Below are 19,378 nucleotides of genomic sequence, written 5' to 3'. Positions count from 1 at the left end.
TTCGTCTTCATACTTTTCTACTGGATGGTTAAGACCAAGGTAAAGCAGGACCTATGCAACAAGAGTTGTAGCTTTTTGGTCTGAGAAGGTCAGTGAAATTAGGCTGGGTTTCTTTTCCCTCCTATAGTCATGATTACTCAGGGCTCCTCCGTGGAGATGGCAGGTAGAGGTAACAGTCTCAAAATAGGAAAATTTTTAAAAGGGCTATTTAGGGACGTGGCTTAGTGGCAGAGCACTTGTCTAGCATGTGGAGGGTCCAGGATTCAATCACCATTACTGTGAAAAAGAAAGAAGTGCAATATTGTATGCTGGAATACACTTCTTTTTCATTATTTAAGGTCTAGTGCTCAGTTTCTGGTTTCCTTGCTCTTAATAAGATATACTGCAGGACTATATAATGTGTTTCCTGCTGCATGTTGAAAGAAGTGCATTTTGTACACTATCTGTGTTATCTATATGAGGGCCCATGATTTTCCACATAATTTACTTGAACTTTATAGCTGAGATTCCTTTAGAGAAGTCATTGTCTTACTGAGTAGATTTCCAGCTGAAGAAACACCTACTTTGAGGGTCTTATTGTTTCTAGTAATTGTTTTAATAGTTGACAGGCAATGGAAAATAACTAGTAAATCAGTGCTGTTTGAGTATCTTTATAAAAACACTGGTGTGTTAAGGTTCTGGCATAGCCCATAATTTTCTTTGCAGTTTTCAGTGTTTGCAGGTGTCACTAGAGTTCTCAACAATGTGGAATAAATACAATTTTCTTGAAGTACAACTTTCTTAAATCTTTCTTGGAAGTAGAACTCAAATATTTTAAAAGTGCTGGTTTAACCATTGTGTGTAAAGCATAGTTTGACGTGACATTTTGGTTCTTTGGTTTTACTGGGTTCCATAATTAGAGCTAGAAGCAAGAAAATTCTGAGGCCAAGGAATTGATGCTTATGGGTTTACCGGTAAACAAAAAGAAACACTATAGCAAACTTGAAAGGTGTTTCTTCTCTTTTTTAGTATTTTTAAGCAAAATTAGTTACCTGGTCATCATTCTCCTTCATCCTTCTGGAATTGTTTTTCTTTAGATTGATAAACCAAAGCAGTATTAAATAGACATTTATATTGTAAACACTGTTGTTGATCCTAACAGCTTTCTTTCTTTTCATGTGCAAAGACTGACCAGGTATGGAAGTGTGCAAGCATGAGCATGTCAGATTACAGAATTTGGCTTGGCAGTTCCCTTCTCTTTGCAGGTCATGCGTAAGAATCAGAGGTAGTCATCAGTAAGAAGTTCTTGAAGATTGTTCCATCACCCACAGTAGAGCTCTGTAATACCTGATTTTCCCACCCAAATCTCTTTTTCTGATCACTAGAGTAAAATAAAGCCTTAAACCCGCTTTAAAGTTCATGCTTAACATTAAGTAGTATGCATTACCTTGGCTCTTGACTATGAGAAACAAACCTTAATTGCATGGCTCTCCTGCCAAATTTGGGGTTTGTACCTCTTGAGGGTTAACGTATAGTTAATTGTGTACTATATTTCTACTGAAGATGATATCAGCACTTACTTTATAAACCACTAGTCTTTATAGCCATACATCTTCCTCCATAGTAAAGTTTTGCATTGCTGGGCGTCGTCATGCATGCGAGTAATCTCCAGCACTTGGGACTCTGAGGCAGGAACTGCATAAGGAAACTTATGTCTCAAAGAGAGGGGAAAAAAAAAAAAAAAAAAGATAAAGTCTTGCATCCACTCAGGTGCATTAACAAATGAGTTTTTTGGCAACTTTAACATAATGTTACTAACTTAAAGCTTAGCAATAATTATTTTTAAGCTTTTTTGTGCCATTCTCTTTATACATTTTCAGACTTTTAACTCACAATCTATGGGTCTAATTTTGTTTTCACTTTTCCCAGGATGATTCTCATATAACTTACAGGATTTCATATGCAGAATCTTTAGGGCTTTTTTTTTTTAGAATCTTTGTTGAGTTATATATTCATTTATTGGTGCCAAGGACCGAACCCAGGTCTTCCAGCTTGCTAGGCAACAGTTCTGCCACTGAGCTAAATCCCAGCCACATATGGGAATATATTTCTAAGAATATATTCTTAGAATCTCTGGGAATATATTTTAAATATAATCAAAGACAATAAGCTCATTCAAGTCTAAATTGGATTAAGTGTTGGGCATTTATATGGTATTGGAAAGCAGCATGAGTTAATCATTTTAATATTTTTACCATGGAGATAATAAACTCTCCTGACATTGAAAATATCCTGATAAGCTGATTTTTTAAAAAATTTTTTATTTATTTATTTATGTGTGTGCGTGTGTGTGTGTGTGCGTGCGTGTGTGGCCAGCTCAGCCCACCAGGGGGCGGGGCTGGCTGGCATGTGGTGCTGGGGTATTGAACCGCGGTCCCTGAGCTTTGCTTTGCTCAAGCTTGTTCTAAGTAGGTGCTTTAGACCACTGAGCCATCTCACCAGCCCCAATGGAATAAGGGGTTTTTTTTTGGTTTGTTTGTTTGTTTGTTTCTCACCAGCCCCAATGGAATAAGGGGTTTTTTTTTGGTTTTTTTTTTTTTTTTCCTTCCTTGAATGCCTTCAGGGCACTTTTGGCCAGCGGGAGAGTTGTGAGGTTCGAACTCCAGGAACCTGAGGCTGACAGCTTTGTGGAAGCAGCCACTTAAAGGACTGAGCTAGGGCCAGGCCCCCTGATAAGCTGATTTTGACAGTATGAGAATAAGTAGAGGTGTGTCATCAATTTCTTTTGCTATGACAGATGATTTCTGTGTGTAGATCATTGAAATTACAAATTAGTTACCTGTTGAATTCTCTGAAATCTGGAGAAAGATGATTGCTGTATAAACCCAAAAACTAATGTTGTAGTTAGCAAATGGTGATGCAAGCTTGTAGTGCCAGCACTCTGAGAGACTGAGAAAGTATTGGAAGTTCAAGGTCTTCCTGGGCAACTTAGTGAAATCCTGTCTCCAAAAAAATATTTTTGAAGGGGTGGGGACAAAGCTCATTGTGAAGCCTATGAGTTCAGTCTCCAGTACTGTAAAATAAGTAAAAATGTGAAAAAAAAAAAAACCCTAATACTCACATTAAAATTTGCCTTCCAGCAGAAATTCTTATTTTTAAAATGTTCTGTTTTTAGTTGTAAGAAAAGATCTTTTCAGTTAGCTTTAAAACATCTATGGAGGGCCGGGGAGATGGCTCAGTAGGATAAGCGCTTGACTGGCAAATGCAAGGATCTGAGTTCAATCCCCGGTTCCGAGAAAAAAATAAAAATAAAAAAAAAATAAAACATCTATGGAACTTAATTAAATATTTGTAAATTTTATATCTTCTTATGCTTTACCTATTATATGGGCACGAATGAAGGACTCAGTAAAATGCTAAGGACTGTTCACCTCCTATTGGATACACTTATAAGATGTTACTTATTGTGTTACTAAGCTAGGGCCTTCTAACATTAGAAGGCACCTAAAACATTTGTGTCCCCTGCTAAATATTTTTGGTTTGGTCATACACTTTCCTCTTAAAAGTCACAAGTCTCAGAATAGAAACCATATTTACTGTAATTACTTTAGGTTCTCATCATGTATTGAATAACTTGTTTGGTATTGAATTAACATAAAGAGAAGTGGATATGCAAATACTTAAGATCTAAGTACAGACAAGTGAATATTCTAAATGAAGTAGATTCATTAACTGTAGGTGAAGAACTGTTTTGACTAATTCCTAAGAGGAGAAAAAGTATTTAGTAAGCCCTTCACTGCTTAAAAGTAAATTTTAAAATGCTGATATAAATTATATTATGCTTCAGAAATGTGTTCAGAAAAACGCTTTTAAAAAATATATCTATACTAGTAAGAAATGTAATCTGACCTTGTGAATGAGTAGTGCATTACTGTTAAGCTAATGTTCCCTGTGTTCCCAAGGGTAGTTTGTGCTGTGGAAATGGCATCCAAATAGCAATTTAAATATTTAATTTTAGAGATAATTGTGTTGAAAGGGCATGAAGCCAGTATACCTAAGGTTCTGGAAAAAATCAAAATGCTATTTCCTGAAATAGCCATAGGAGCATGGAAAAGCCATGTATGTATTATTTTCATGTCAAGATTATTTATGCAAATCAGTTTAAATGTGCATTTCATCTCCTATTCTTGTACCTTTTATTTGAGATATCAAGGTACAGTCGGGAGAGTAGTAATTTTGCAGAAAGGCAGACGTATCCTGAAGTTGTGCATTTATTTAATAAATGACTGTGTAAACTACTTAATTATTCTGAGATTCGGTTTCTTCATTTATAAAAAATGAAGGTACTTTTACTTTATGGAATTGAGCTGGAAAACACCTGATATTTCCCCCATTCCTGTATACTCACATTTACGAAAGAAAGCAAAGGGTTCAGTCCCCTCATTTTACATGACAAAGTCACAAAACTGCTCAAGTTTAAAAAAAGAAAAAACCCAGGAATTTAACTCCCAGTTTTTTTCCCCCTATTATAATTGACTGTAAACTTAAAAATAAATCTTACTGGCTGTCAAGGCTTTCTTGAAGATAGCCTCCTCTGCTCTCCAGGGTATACTTTTTGTCTTGCTTTATCATCTTTTGCTTGGCCCAAGCTTGCTCTGCAAAGCCAGTTTCTCACGCTTCACTTTTACTTTTTCAAATAAAGTTTGCTATTGCAAATAAGTAAGTCCTGTTATGGTTTGGTTGCTCATGAGAAATAATTGGGAACATTGATTTTCACCTTAACTATATTGTTTTGTGAGTTTTATCCTAAAGATCCCATAAAACTATAATCGAGACTCTTAGAAACTTTTATCAAAGGATTGATAGATAAGTAAAATGTGCTATACATACAATAGAATACTATTGAACCTTAAAAAGAAAGGAAAACTATGTCTATTGTTTAGCAATTAGGAGTGATAGAAAGGAATTTTATTTTTTTAAACGGTTTTCCATTGAGTTTTGCCAAGTTTGTCTGTCCTCTTCAGGGATAAACTGAATTCATGTAAAAGCTAGTACAAGGAAACAGCTGAGAGGCAGAAAAAAATGGAAAAAGTTGGGACAAATATAGTAAGATTTTTATAGCTTCTTTGTAACCTGCTTGTTTAATTTAATTTTGGTGTTGGGGATCAACATACTATACCATGGATAATGTGTGGAGATATTATAGAAAAAAAAAGGCAATTATAGAGGACAGATATTCTGTAGTTCTGTTATGAGGTAAATGAAGTTAGTAGAGCTATAAAGGAGAACAGTGACTGCTAGGGAGAAATGGGGAGTTAGTGTTAATGGGTACAGTTCAGTTTGGGGAATATGAGAACATTTTAGGGATGGGTTGTGATGATTGCACAACTGTGAATCTACTTAATGCTGCAGAATTATATACACTTTTCAATGGCTACAGTGGGAATGTTTATGTTACATATATTTGATCAGCAATATAGAACATTTACAACTTATAAAGCATTAAAAAAAAACCCACTTTTACTTTTGCCTTACAAATTCCTGTAGTCTTTCAATTCAGATTATCTTTTTTTAGTTCATTTATAACTGAACAGAAGATCACTTAATAGTTTAAAACGTAAGTTATCACAGACATTGTATTTTAAAATTTGTCAAAGGTGTGGACTGCAGAGATAGTGGCATAAGCGCCTCTGTGGCATGCTCAAAGTCCTGAGTTTGATCCCCTGTACCGAAAAAAAAAATGTCAAAGATGGCTTAATAAGCTGTTTTTTCTTGCTTTTAATTGCAAGTATGCAAAGGTTTTAAAGGTAAACTGAAATTAATGTCTTAAATTAATATGGCTCTTTTAGCTCAATAAAATAATTCAAAGAACCATTCTCCAAATTCAGAGACAGACTTAAAGCAAAGACATGTCTGTTATTTAGCAATCAGGAGTGATGGAAAATAACTTTTTTGTTTGTTTATTTATTTATTTTGCGGAACCGGGGTTTGAACTCAGGCCCTTGCGCTTGCCAGGGAAGCACTTATTCCCCTGAGCCATCTCCCTGGCCCCAGAATTTTTTTTATTTTAATAGAACAGTTTTCCATTGAAGTTTTTTTTTTTTTTTTCCATTGAGTTTTGCTAAGTTTGTCCCACCCTCTTCTGGGATAAGCTGAGAAATTCATATAAAAACCAGTACAAGGAAATAGTCAAGAGGCAAGGGGGAAAATGAAAAAAGTTAAGACAAATATAGATTTCTGTAGCCTCTTTGTATACTACTTGTTTAATTTTGGCGTTGGGGATCAAACCCAGGCCTTAAGAACGCTGAACACACTCAGCTACACCCATCCCCTTATTCAAGGTGAAAAAGTACAAACCCTACAGGAATTGGCCTGCTATAGCATCTTCAGATTTCTTTTGCTATTTCCTGTTTTGTTACTTTTTGTAAACGGGTGATCTTTCTAGATCAACGTTTTAGAGGGTTCAACTGGGTGCAGCCTAAGGGTGGATTGGAACAGGGAGCGTCACTGACACCAGAAAGGACAGAAGGTCCAGAAAATGACAGACACACCTAAATTGTTGATTTTGGACCGCATTCTACGTGTTTCTCTGAGAACTTCAGCCAGTTTCTCAACCTAAACTTCAGTTTGTCCTATGGAATTAATAGCCACCTGGCAAGGTTAGTGTGATAATTAGTAAATAACACGTAAAACTTTTTAGTGTCACATTGAATATATGATTGGCACTCAATAATTAATTATTATTTTATTTTTAGATTTACCAAGGTGATTTAAATGTCCCCTTTAAGATTCCATAAAGCTGGGCCTGCTGTGCCGTCCCCATCCCCAGGGCACGCTGAGACGGCAATCCCAGCTCTTGGCAGGCTGCAGACAGGTGGATCACTATGAGTCTCATCTAGTAGTGAGACCCTGAACTCCCTGTAGACCCTTCCCTAAAATACAAAAAACAAAACAAACAAAAACCGTAACGCTTACTCATTTGCTCACTGATTGAACAACAAAAATGTTGGGGATGGAGTGGGGGATGATGAGAGTACTTGATTCAAAGGGAATCCAAAGTATGTTTTGTGACTCAGTGTTTGACTGTTTTTGGCTATGATAGATGGGAGTCTCGATTGAAATCTGTGAGGCACACTCTTTTTCAGTGTCTTCATTCTAATCATCGTCCATTTCCACATTCCTAGTGACCTGCATGTAATGTGGCATATTTTCAGTCTTCGCGATACTTGGATCCTACTAGCACACTGATAGTCATTCCTCATGAAGTAGTTGAGGGGTGGTTCCATGACCTTTCCCTCCATATCAGAATGGCATGTTATTTGCATATAACCCACGGACATCCTTGTATATCTTTAATACCTTGTAAATAGTATCTTAAAAGTTATCATGCTATATTGTTTAGGGACTAATGACAAGAGGAAAAAGTCTGAATGTTCATTATGGATGCTCTCTTAGTCACTTTTGTCACTGAGACGCAATACCTTACTTTCACAGCCAGTTTATCAACCTGTTTAAAGAAGAGGTTTATTTTGGCTCATAGTCTATTTCTGGCCTGCAGGTTCTAAGGGTAAAACCAGGTTGGTGAAAGAGCCTGGTAGAGGACACGTCATGTTGGCAAGGAAGCAAAACAGAAAGGAGGAGCCTAGGAGAGAGATACATCCTCTGGGTTACCTACCCGTTCCAACCTGGCCACACCTCCCAACAGCAAGTCAGTTATAAACCTCCATAATCCAGTCACCTTCCAAACATGTGAGACTTTTGTAGCCTTTTTTCCCTGAATAATTTTTGGTCCTTAGTTGGCTGGATATATGGGTAGGAAATCCATAGATTCAGAGGGCTGTGTATATACTAACAACATTTATTGAGAACTGTAAGTAAGCAAGGACATGATGATAATATAGATAAAACATATGATCCTTGGCCACAGGTATTTCAAATGGACTGTGTTTGTACCTGTATATTCTCAGCATATGACTGAGTAGTGTACAGAATGAATGGATCAGTAAATAGAGTAGAAAAAAGGTGTTTTACTATGTGGTAAAATTTAGGGGTTTTGTTCTGTTGTAGTACTGAGGATTGAACCCAGGGCCTTGTGCATGCTAGGCAAGACCTCTGAAGGTTGTAGAAAGGAAGGAAGGAGGTTAAATACTTGATTGTATTGTTAGATTCTGTTGGGGTAAAAAAAAACAAAAAAACAAAAAAAAAAAACCCTGAAAAAAAATGACAGAAAAAGAAAACAATATATACAAAGGCTTGAAAGCATAGAACTGGGTCAGCAGTATAGCTCAGCAGACTGAGTGCTTGCTTAGGTAAACACAGGGGCAAGGATTCGATCCCTAGCACTGCATGCCGAGCCGGCCCCACCCCTGGGCGCTCTGAGCCACCAGTGGTGGCGCACACCTGTAATCTCAGCAGTAGGGGGTCAGAAATCAGGAGGATCACCACGAGTCCCAGGTGCATAGTGAGAACCCCCCCAAAAAACAAAAACAACTTAATGAAATACTGAGTAGGTTATCTGTTACAGTTTGATACAAGGAAATAGGACTAGAATGCTAAGGGATAGGGAGGTAGTTCAGTGGCACAGCCCCTGCCTGGCAAGCACAAGGGCTTGAGTTCAATTCCCAGTACAAAAAAAGAAAAAAAAAGACAAGAATGTTACATTGGCTGTAGAATTTGAAGACTAAGTGTAAAGAATTTAAATTTTTGTTTTCAGTCAGAGGCAGTGAAAGGCAGGGAGGGGTAGAATATAGAATCATACCTAAGTTTTGGAAGTCATATAACTGTGGCACTTGGAGAATCAGTTACTATGGAGAGTCTAGGAAAGGAGAGTTTTGCCATAATTAAGTTAAAAGAAAGTAAGTAACATGACATTTAAATGAAAGATAGTGGAGAAGGGTAGATTAGCTATATTTTTAAACTAAAATCCACTAGAATTTAAGAGAGTATAAGAATCAAAGTTTGTTGTTTTTGATGTTTGTCTTGGCTCTTTGTTGTTGATCATGATGGAGGGGAAGAAATGTGCTTGCATGTTTGCATGAAAGTGAAATGATTTTGTTTTGGATGCATAAGATTGCTCTTAAGGTGCCTCTGGGTTACAGTGACGCCAAGCTCTGTCACGTATGCTAATGGTCTTTGCATGCCTCTACTATATTGAGCTCTGTACTATTTGTTCACTAGCCCATTTTCTGTTCAGTCATCACGTCAAAACCTTTTATTCCTTACCACTACACCCGGTGCCTGATACATATCAGACACTCAGAAGTGAAGAAAAGAAAGAAAACCTAACAAATACAGTGGTACCTCAGTTCATGAACACTGCATACAATTTGATTTGCAAACATAAATGCTTGGCAAAATTTCGTTTTTGTTTATAAATTGCATCAGGTGACCAACACAATCATGTTCAACTTTCCCACACAAGCACAAATATGGCCATCTTTCAAAAATTATAGAACAAATTTCATGAACTGAGTTACTATTACATTCAGGTGGAATTCAAGAGAAAGATAGGCTAGAGTATTGTCAGTATGCAGTAGAAAGCTCTAACTATGTTAGCTCATGAGATAGCTAGTCAGGAGTGACAAGAGTAGAATTGCAGTAATAAGCAGACGGACATGAACCTAAATAAGAAGAGGTAATCAGGGTGGAAAATCAAAGCAAAGAGCTGAGTTTCAGCATAAGGAAATGGTCATTATTTTGATTTACTTCAGATAGAAGATGAGAATTGAAAGAATTCTGAGTTTTGAAAATTTGTGTTCTTTGTGGTTTTTCAAAGTGTGGTTAAGAGCTGAAAGAAATAGACTTTTGAGAGATACCATCCATGTTGGGAGTTACTTTGAAATAGTGGACATGGCAGTTAGTACTTGTTCAGGAAGGGCATCTTGCCAGGTGTGGTGGCGCACAACCTGTAAGCCTGTAATCCCAGTGGCCCGGAGGTTGAGGCAGGACAGCCTGAGCTATATAGTGAGTTCAAGGCCAGCCTGCCCTATAAAGTGAGATATTGTCTCAAAAAACAGACCAATAGGGCTGGAGATAGCTCAGGAGTATAATCACCTGCCTGGAAAGTGCAAGGTCCTAAATTTGGCCCTCCTACTCCCATATAAAAATAAAATAAAATAAACATGTCTCAAGAAAGTAGAGGTAAACAAGCTCTGGACCAGTGACTGGGCACTAGCACTTTTCCTCTCCATCATTCCCAGCCTTTTTAAAACTAGGTAGGTCATTTTTAGGAGGTGTTTGCTCCTAGTGATTATGCCTTAGCAAATCCATGCCACTGCAGGTTCAGTTACTGATCAGAATGATGTTAGTAACAAAAAGTAGTACAAATATCTAATAGTACTTTGTCCAAAAGGAAAAAAGATAAAACTAGTTTTTAGAAAGGAATCACTGATTATTCAGGAGCCAGCTTTTCATTTCAGTCTCCCATTAACGTGATCTAGAAGAAACTGGAAATGACTGAATCTTCATATCTCAAGTCTGAGATATAGATAGATAGATAGATAGATAGATAGATAGATAGATAGATAGACAGATGTATATGCTTTTGGAAAAATGCTATTTGAGCATAAAATTTTCACTTGATGGAGCTGGGGATAAACCTCAGTGGTGTAGGACTTGCCTGGCAAACATGAGGTATTCCCAGTACTCACAAAAACAAACAAACCCAGACTTTTCACTAAATGGCACAGAGCAGAGGATTTTGGTAAAAAGTTGCAGTTTTGTTATCACGAGGCCTGATTTTCAATCAAACTCCATAGTGCTCTTCTTATATGTTGGTTAGGGTAAAACTACTGAAAGGGTAAATGTAATAAATAATATACCATAATTGAACTTTTGGCTAACATCAGGTCAGGCCTCAAAGCTCACTATGTAGCCCATGCTGGCCTTGAACTTGAAACGATCTGCCTGCCTCAGCCTCCCAAGTGCTAGAATTATAGGCATGGCCCAGAATTAGTATATTAAGTGGTTTGTTCTATTGAAAAAAAATGTAAAGAAGCAAACTTTCTCTTTCTTTCTTTCTTTCTTTCTTTCTTTCTTTCTTTCTTTTTTTTTTTTTTTAAGAGAAGGGTCTACAGGGTGTTCAGGGTCTCACTACTAGATGGTACTCATAGTGATCAGCCTGTTTAAAGCATCCCAAGAACTGGCCCACACTACCACGCCCAGTCTCAATTGCTGTTGGGGGCAGGGCCAGCACAGCAGACCTGGGGATTGAACTCCTGGCCCCTGCGCCTGCTTGCAGATGCTTCAATCCACTGAACTATTTGGCTGGCCATTAGAAGCAAGCTTTCTTTGAACCAACATGGCCATCTTACCTAGCATGTTCTAGGAGTCTAGGCATATTACTTCCATAAAAGAGAGACAAACTGGGTGTTTATCAAATACCATAGTGTTCATTGTGTATTGTTTTACCTAAAAATGGGATAATAATCCTTACTCTTGTCAATTTTATAGATTTGTTAGGGTGGTAAAATGAAATAGTGTGTTCATTTTTTTTTGTATTGTACACAGACTATATTTCTATTCAAAGTATTCCTTTATTTGCATACAAAGAAAATATGAAATTAGGAATCTTTTTTTTTTTTTTGTGGCACTGGGGATTGAACTCAGGTCCTTGCCCTTGACAGGCAAGCGCTTATTCTACTGAGCTATCTCACTGGCCCATTGAAATTAGGAATCTTTATATCTTGCCCCAGTGATGTATTTTCTAATTTGGATTATGTAAATCAGTTAATGTCCATTAAATTATTTTGAACTGGTAGTTTTTGAAGAGCATTAATTGTTAGATATTTATAATGTTCTATGCATATGTTAACTGTCATATTACAATACTTTTTTTTTAAACTTTTTTTTTTTTTTTTTTCGGAACCAGAGATTGAACTCAGATCCTTGCGTTTGCCAGTCAAGCGCTTATCCTGCTGAGCCATCTCCCCAGCCCCCTACAATACTTTTTCTTTTTTTCAATCTGATTTGTTTCTAATTAAGTATTATGGTCACATACAAATTTGTGCTCATGTTGTACCTTCCTCACTTTAGTCCTTCTAATGAGCTGACAGGAAGCACCACTACCAATCACACATACAACAGTAAAAGTTTTAGTCTTGTGTTTTTGAATAGCTGTTTAAATACTACCATGAACAGTAACTCAGTCTGACCTAAAGAAATCAAAAGTCGAACTTGCTGTTATATCATGCTAACTCTTAAAAGGATCTGAATTTACAGAACTATAAAATGTGAGAAATGTTAAATATTCTTTATTTGGTATTATACATACACCACACTAAAATTCCTTTCAATAAGTAAAAAGTAGCACTTTTTAGATATAGGGCATTCTAATTAAATTGGCATAGTCAAGACTAAAAATATAGACATAGCTTTCTTGTCTTCAACCACTCCCTTTAACAGGCTAATAAACACAAACTGAAACAGTGGAGTCTTGGTTTTGAAACAATGAAAGGAGTCTCTTAGTATTTAAATATATTCACATAACAGTTATATAAATCTAAAACCAACCTTCAGTAGTTTTGAGATGATATTCTCAATCTTTGTGAAAAGTTGAACATTACTAATCAAGTCCAACCAAGTATTTAGAAGGGAAAACAGTGATAGTATTTACTGAACTGGAATTACTATCAAACCTTGAAAAAAAAATGATATACATTTAACTACAAGCCAATTTTATTTAAATCAGGACTGTCCAACAAAAATATTCTATCAGCCACTCATGATCTGAATTCTGGTGTATGAGATTAAATTATGGTACACATACAAAAACCATGAGACATTTCTGTTCTGTAATAAATAAGGCAGTGACTATTACTCATTAGTAGCCTTTTTGAGGTAAGCTATTAAGTCTGCCCTTTCTCCCTTCTTCTTGATGCCAGCAAAGATCATTTTTGTTCCTGGGATGTACTTCTTGGGATTCTCCAAATACTCCATCAATGTATCCTCTCCCCAGGTGATACCTTTGTTCTTGTTGGCATCTGTGTAAGAGAAGCCAGCAGCCTGACCTGTCTTCCGCCCAAAGAGACCATGGAGATTTGGCCCAGTCTTGTGCTTGCCTCCCTTCTCAACAGTATGGCACTGGGCACACTTCTGTACAAAAATTTTCTTGCCTTTCTCAACATCACCCATTTTTAAACCTGCTGCAGCTTCCGCGCCGGGTGGTCACCGGTCTTCCCTCGTTACCACAAAGAAGGTTCTAGAGCAGAAGCCTGACGTCCCGCTCTCTCCCCTACAATACTTTTATGAGATTGATAGTTAACGTTTTCTTTTATGGGAACTGTGACTCGGTGTAACCAATCTCTTATAGTTAATAAGTAATAAAAACAGTACTGTGTGTGTGTGTGTGTGTCTTGGGGTAGGGTACTGGGGATAGGACCTGAGGCCTCTGGTATACTAAGTATGTGTGCTGCAACTGAGCTACACTAGTTCACAGAACCAGTATTTTAACTTGGGTTATTTCTGATTCTTAGTGGCCCGCTTCAGCATCACAAATACACCTGGTGTTCTGTCATCTTATAAAAGGTGGTCTTTCCTTTTCATTGGGTAGCTTTTCCTCTTTTTCACCCTTATTAGCCATTTATCCTACTTTAGAAAATATTTTGGTACCTACTTTTTATGCCAGAGGTTTTTCATACTGCTAAACATACAGCAGTTAAACACAAAAATAGAGCTGGTTTTAATTTACATATTTAAATAACTAACATACTGAGGGTATCAGATAATGAGAGAGATTATATGGAGAATGGTAGGAGAGGCTAGTAGGGTATTTAGAGGAGGAAGTTTGTATTTTATTATCCATAGAAAAATTTATACTTTATTGACCATGAAAACTGGAATTACGTAGATTAAAGGATTAAGAATTAAAGTAGGGGGCGTCTTGTAAGTGATGTAACTAGGGATTCAAAACAAAACAGTATTAATCCTAGGGTTTTAGGGCAGAGGTTGTGAGTCCCAAGAATATTGCCAGAGGTATACCGCATTTTGTGCAGGCCAGGGAAGGGGTGGTCTTCATTGTGGAGCTCATGGGCTGCTTTACTTCTGTCCATGAAGCATAGGAGAAAAGAAATATCGCTGTGATTTTTTTTTTTTTTTTTCTCTGTACTTCTTAGTGTTTTGATAAGCCTCAGCCCCACAGAATGATTCAGGTACTTTCAGTTGCCAAAACCAACAGTAAAGCATCTTTCAAGGTGTGTTTGCTAGTCACCCCTTCAAAGAAAATAGATGGAACTTGGAGTCTGGTAAGTTTTATTTTTTTTATTTTTATTTTTTTTTAATTTATTTATTTATGTGTGTGTGGCCAGCTCAGCCCACCAGGGGGCGGGGCTGGCTGGCATGTGGTGCTGGGGGATTGAACCGTGGTCCCTGTGCTTTGCTAAGCTTGTTCTAAGTAGGTGCTTTAGACCACTGAGCCATCTCACCAGCCCCCAAAAATGGCAGAAGTGTTTTTTGTTTTTTGTTTTTTGCGCTGAATGCCTTCAAGGCATGACTGGCTGTCTTGTGTTGTGGAGATCGAATCACAGCAACCTGAGCCTGACTGCTTTGTTGAAGCAGCCACTTAAAGAACTGAGCTAAGGGGCAGGCCCCCTCTGGTAAGTTTTACTTCTATATTATAAATACTAAAATATAGTCTTTGTAAATCGAGTATTTTACATTTTATGAAAAAATAAAATATTTTCATAAATAATGAGAATAACAGTTATATCGTGTATCATCTTCAAAGTAGTTAATCCAAAACATAAACCAAAAATATTCTTACAAAAAAAGAAACATAAGTAACACAAACTTTGTATTCAGTGAAGACAGATAAACTTTAGTACTGTGTAAATGAAACAAATTAGTATATATTAAAATATTTTTGAAACAATAGAATGGTATTTAGGGAAATAGTTGAACTTCTCCCTACTTCCTGTTTGTTTCTCTTCTACTCATATGTATATGTGTATGTAAATTTATACACAGTGTATGTATATGCATATACACATATATGATATATGTGACATATATATATATAGTGTTGCTCATACAAGAGCTACCGTGCAATATTTGAGTTTGTATGTCTGGCTTAAATTCTCAGGTTGCATTCATTGACGCTCCCTGGTGGTCTAGTGGTAAGGATTGGGTGCTCTCAGGTTGCATTCATTTATTGATGAATGCCTCACCTTTATCTTTTTTTTAAATCTTTCCTTATGGCAGCATAGTACTCCATTGAATATGAATATAATATTTTCCTTATTCATTTGTTGATGGATGTCTATGTTTTTTCCGAGATCTAGGTATTATAAATTGTGCTGCTGGGCTGGTGAGATGGCTCAGTGGTCTAAAGCACCTACTTAGAACAAGCTTCCCAAAGCACAGGGACCGCGGTTCAATCCCCCAGCACCACATGCCAGCCAGCCCCGCCCCCTGGTGGGCTGAGCTGGCCACACACACACATAAATAAATAAATTAAAAAAAAAAACTTACGATAAATGAAATAAAATAAATTGTGCCACTATAAACATGGATATATATGTGTCCGTGTACTATGCTTTTAACTCCTTTGGGGAAGATATCTAGGAGGGGAATAGCTGGTTCCAATGCAATTTCTAGGGGGCCTGGCCCTAGCTCAGTCCTTTAAGTGGCTGCTTCCACAAAGCTGTCAGCCTCAGGTTCCTGGAGTTCGAACCTCACAACTCTCCCGCTGGCCAAAAGTGCCCTGAAGGCATTCGAGGAACAAAAAAAAAAACAAACCCTTATTCCAATGCAATTTCTACAATCCTTAATTTTCTCCTATGTAAAATAGAGGTGTGATACATATGCACATCTGTGTTTATAGCAGCACAGAACAAAAATGTACAAGAGATAATGTAAAATAGGAAAATAGAGGTGTGAATACTAGATGAGAAATACTTAACATCAGATTACAAAATAATAGATTCTTTAAAAGTTCAACTGTTAAATATTGTGTGATCAGAAGTAAGGGAAGCAATTCATTGAACTTTGGAGAATGGGCAAGTGGATTGAGAGGACTTTTTTTTTTTTTTTTGTATTTTTTAGGGAAGGGTCTACAGGATGTTCAGGGTCTCACTACTAGGTCAGACTCCTGGTGATCTGCCTGTTTACAGTCTCCCAAGAGCTGGGATTATGGGCATGCGCCACCACATACCTCAATTACCATCTCATTGTGCCCTGGGAGTGGGGCCATCACAGGGTTTGAACCCCTGGCCCCTTTGCCTGCTTGCAGGTGCTTTAATCCACTGAGCTATTTGGCTGGCCCAAGAGGGCTATTAAGGCTAGGAGGTTTATTTTTATTTTTATTTTCCTTTTTTTTGTACTTTTAGGGAAGGATCTATAGAGGCTCACTACTAGATTGGACTCTGGTGATCTGCCTGCTTACAGCCTCCCAAGTGCTGGGATTACAGGTGCATGCCACCACGTCCAGTCTCAATTGCAGTTTCAGTGCACCCCCAGGGCGGGGCCAGCATGGCAGGCCCGGGGATTGAACCTCCAGCCCCTGCGCCTGTTGGCTGGTGCTTTAATCCGTTGAGCTATTTGACCAGCCCTAGGCAGAGGTTTAGATCAAGTTGGAATTGATCAAATATAGAGTGAAGAAACCACTCTAGGAAAGGGTCTGAAGGGGGCAGATACCTGGAGGTGTGAAAGTATGTATCTTTACCAGATATTTGGACATGCTCCCATAATTTTTGATAACCTAAACCATTTTTTTGCTTTTTTTTTTTTTTTTGGTGGAACCGGGGATTGAACTCAGGCCCTTGCACTTGCCAGGGAAGTGCTTATTCCACTGAGCCATCTAACCTAAACCAGTAACTGTTAGTTTATGTAATTTGCCTATTCTGTACTATAAACTCTTTGAGGGCAAAAATGTACTGTATTTATCATAACATGCTTTTTATATACTAGATGTACAATAAGTATTTCTTGAACAATCAGAATACCTTTTTTAAAAATTTTTTATCAGACCTGCCCAGTCCCCCCGTGGTACTGGGGATTGAACCGAGAGTGCTGAGCTACATTGCAAAACTCCTCCCACCTCTTTTATTTTTTTAACATGATCTTGCTTTGTAGTTCAGGCTGACCTTGAACTCACTAGCCCAGGCTGGCAGCAAACTCACAGCAATGCTCCTGTATCACCCTCTCACTGGGATTATAGGTGTGCATCAACACTTTGGCCTGCTTCCTTTTGTTGTTGTTTTATTTTCTTGAGACAGGGTCTTGCTATGTAGTCCATGTTGTACTTGAACTCACTATGTAGCCCAGGCTGGCCTTCAATTTATGCTTCAGCCTTCTGTGCACTGGGATTACGTGTATATATTAGCACACCCAGCTGTAAAGGCCTTATTTTTGAGATATGGTCTCATGGGGTAACCAAGTATCTCCAGGTTGTCCAAGCTGATCTTGAACTTGCAGTCCTCCTGCTTCAGCAGCCTGAGTAGCTGGTATTACATATCTGTCTCAGAAGACCATTTTTTAAAATTATTTTTGACAAGCACATTGTGTATTTCGATTTGCTCCTATGAAATGCAGAATTGTGAGAGCCTTTTAGCAGGGAATTGCTGAAGTAGAGGCCTGTGGAGGGTCCAGGATTCTAGTCTCTGCTGTAATTAAATTCAGAAGTAATATGAACTTACTTTTCTTGGGGTTGTTCTTTATCTGTTTAAGAATATGGATGATAACTAAATTTTCTCTCATCTGTAATACTCAGAGATTATGTAATTCCTGCTGCCTGTTGTTTATATGAGTATTACGGGGGAAAACAGTTTCTTGGCACATAGCATGCACTCCGTAAATATATGGTCAATTGAAAATCCAAAGCATAGGTCAGGACTTTTCAAATGGAGAGATTAAACAGACTTTCAGAGTCTTAACAATGTGATAAACAAAGTGTTATAGCTACTTTTCTTAATTGGTTAGGACTGTCAGTACATTGTGTTATTCCTTTGATGTGTTGGCAACCAAATGGAAACATTGCTACAAAATATGCAGAATTAAGTTTTGAAATGTAGATAAATGTGAGTTTTATTCTAGGAGTCAATAAATAATTCAGACTTTTTCTTAAGTGACACATTTTTATAATTTTTCCTGGAAGTTTTTGGCATTAAACTATTTATTGGCTAATGTTCATATTGAGTTCTAAGAAACTGTGGTGTGGGAAAGTGAAGTGTATAATGAGTATCTGGTTTTTTGCTATGCAAGATACTTCTTAGCTCTAGAATTCCTGCTTGCTCTGCTTTGAATTTCTCTCTCTTGGATGTTAATACAAAATTTTCGTTTGCTAAAACCCTGATAGAATTTTAAATTTAAATATTGTTAACACTAGGAAAATTTTAGTTATGTTTTCATAATAACCAAGAACATTTCATTTATGTGTATCCTCTTATAATTAAAAGACAGAAACTAGATGGTTAGTATACTGTATTTTTTGGAGACCAAAACTAGAGTTGCAACACGTGCCAAGGAAATTACTGTAGGTAGGGTTGGAAAAGAATATATTTTATTTATTTGAAATCTGAGGGGGCCGGGGAGATGGTTCAGTAGAATAAGCGCTTCCCAGGTAAGCACAGGGGCCTGAGTTCAATCCGTGGTTCTGTCTAAATAAATAAATAAAATGAAATCTGAAATATTTTGACCCATAATAGCATAAAATTGCCTATCAAAATGAAATATGAAGTGTATGTGTGGAAAAATATTTTGAAAGTATTTTTTTTTTAAAGTTTCTCTGTATGTATTTTGTGAGAATTAGACTGCCATTCTATATATCTTTATGGTTTTTGTTTTTCAGGCATTTAAAAAATACTTATTCATGAGTTGAGCCTCACTCTTGAGTTATGGATGACAAAGCTTCTGTTGGAAAAATCAGTGTCTCCTCAGACTCAGTATCTACTCTTAATAGTGAAGATTTTGTCTTGGTTTCCAGGCAAGGAGATGAAACACCATCTACAAATAATGGAAGTGATGATGAAAAAATAGGACTCAAGGTAAAACTTTACAACCTAAAACTTTACATTTATTTTGTTTAGCCCATTGCAAAACTTGGCCTTAATGGAAAAGGGATCTGAAGACAAGTAAGACCATGGAGTTTTCTTCTTGTTTAATAGTGTTACCAAGAGTTATACACACAATGAGAAATTGAGATTTGGTCAAGGATTTTTACTTTGACTAGCCTCTCCTACCTAAATTTTATAATACTTATGTCAAAACTAGTGGTTACATTATAAACATTTACCATTTTCGTATTTTTATTTTCCATTGAATTAGAGGTGCTTATTTCTTTTGGACGTTTTTTTAAACTTAATTTAATTTTTTGTACTTAGTGCAGGGTCTTACATGGTCTACATGGTCTCACTACACAGATCAGACTTGTAGCGATTCTTCTGTTTTCAGCTTTCCAAGCGCTGGG

The 19,378-nt window shown here is 37.2% G+C and overlaps 1 protein-coding gene across 3 annotated transcripts in view; it reads left to right on the top strand.

Annotated features, from left to right (window-relative positions):
* Rabgap1 (RAB GTPase activating protein 1) overlaps positions 1 to 19,378 on the top strand; it is a 185,262-nt gene that overhangs the window by 17,695 nt on the left and 148,189 nt on the right. For 2 of the 3 annotated variants that reach the window (XM_023701620.1, XM_004641599.2), the window contains exon 2: positions 18,761 to 18,956. The exons of the other annotated variant lie outside the window; for it this stretch is intronic. In XM_023701620.1, coding sequence (XP_023557388.1) covers positions 18,807 to 18,956 — 150 coding nt within the window. In that variant the 5' untranslated portion in view covers positions 18,761 to 18,806. The remainder of the gene's footprint in view (positions 1 to 18,760; positions 18,957 to 19,378) is intronic. 3 annotated transcript variants of the gene reach the window in all.

The sequence above is a fragment of the Octodon degus genome, unplaced genomic scaffold, assembly GCF_000260255.1.
Source record: "Octodon degus isolate 3935 unplaced genomic scaffold, OctDeg1.0 scaffold00138, whole genome shotgun sequence".
NCBI lineage: Eukaryota > Metazoa > Chordata > Mammalia > Rodentia > Octodontidae > Octodon > Octodon degus.
The sequence above is the reverse complement of the archived record's forward strand: the minus strand, read 5'-3'. Positions and strand labels throughout refer to the sequence as shown.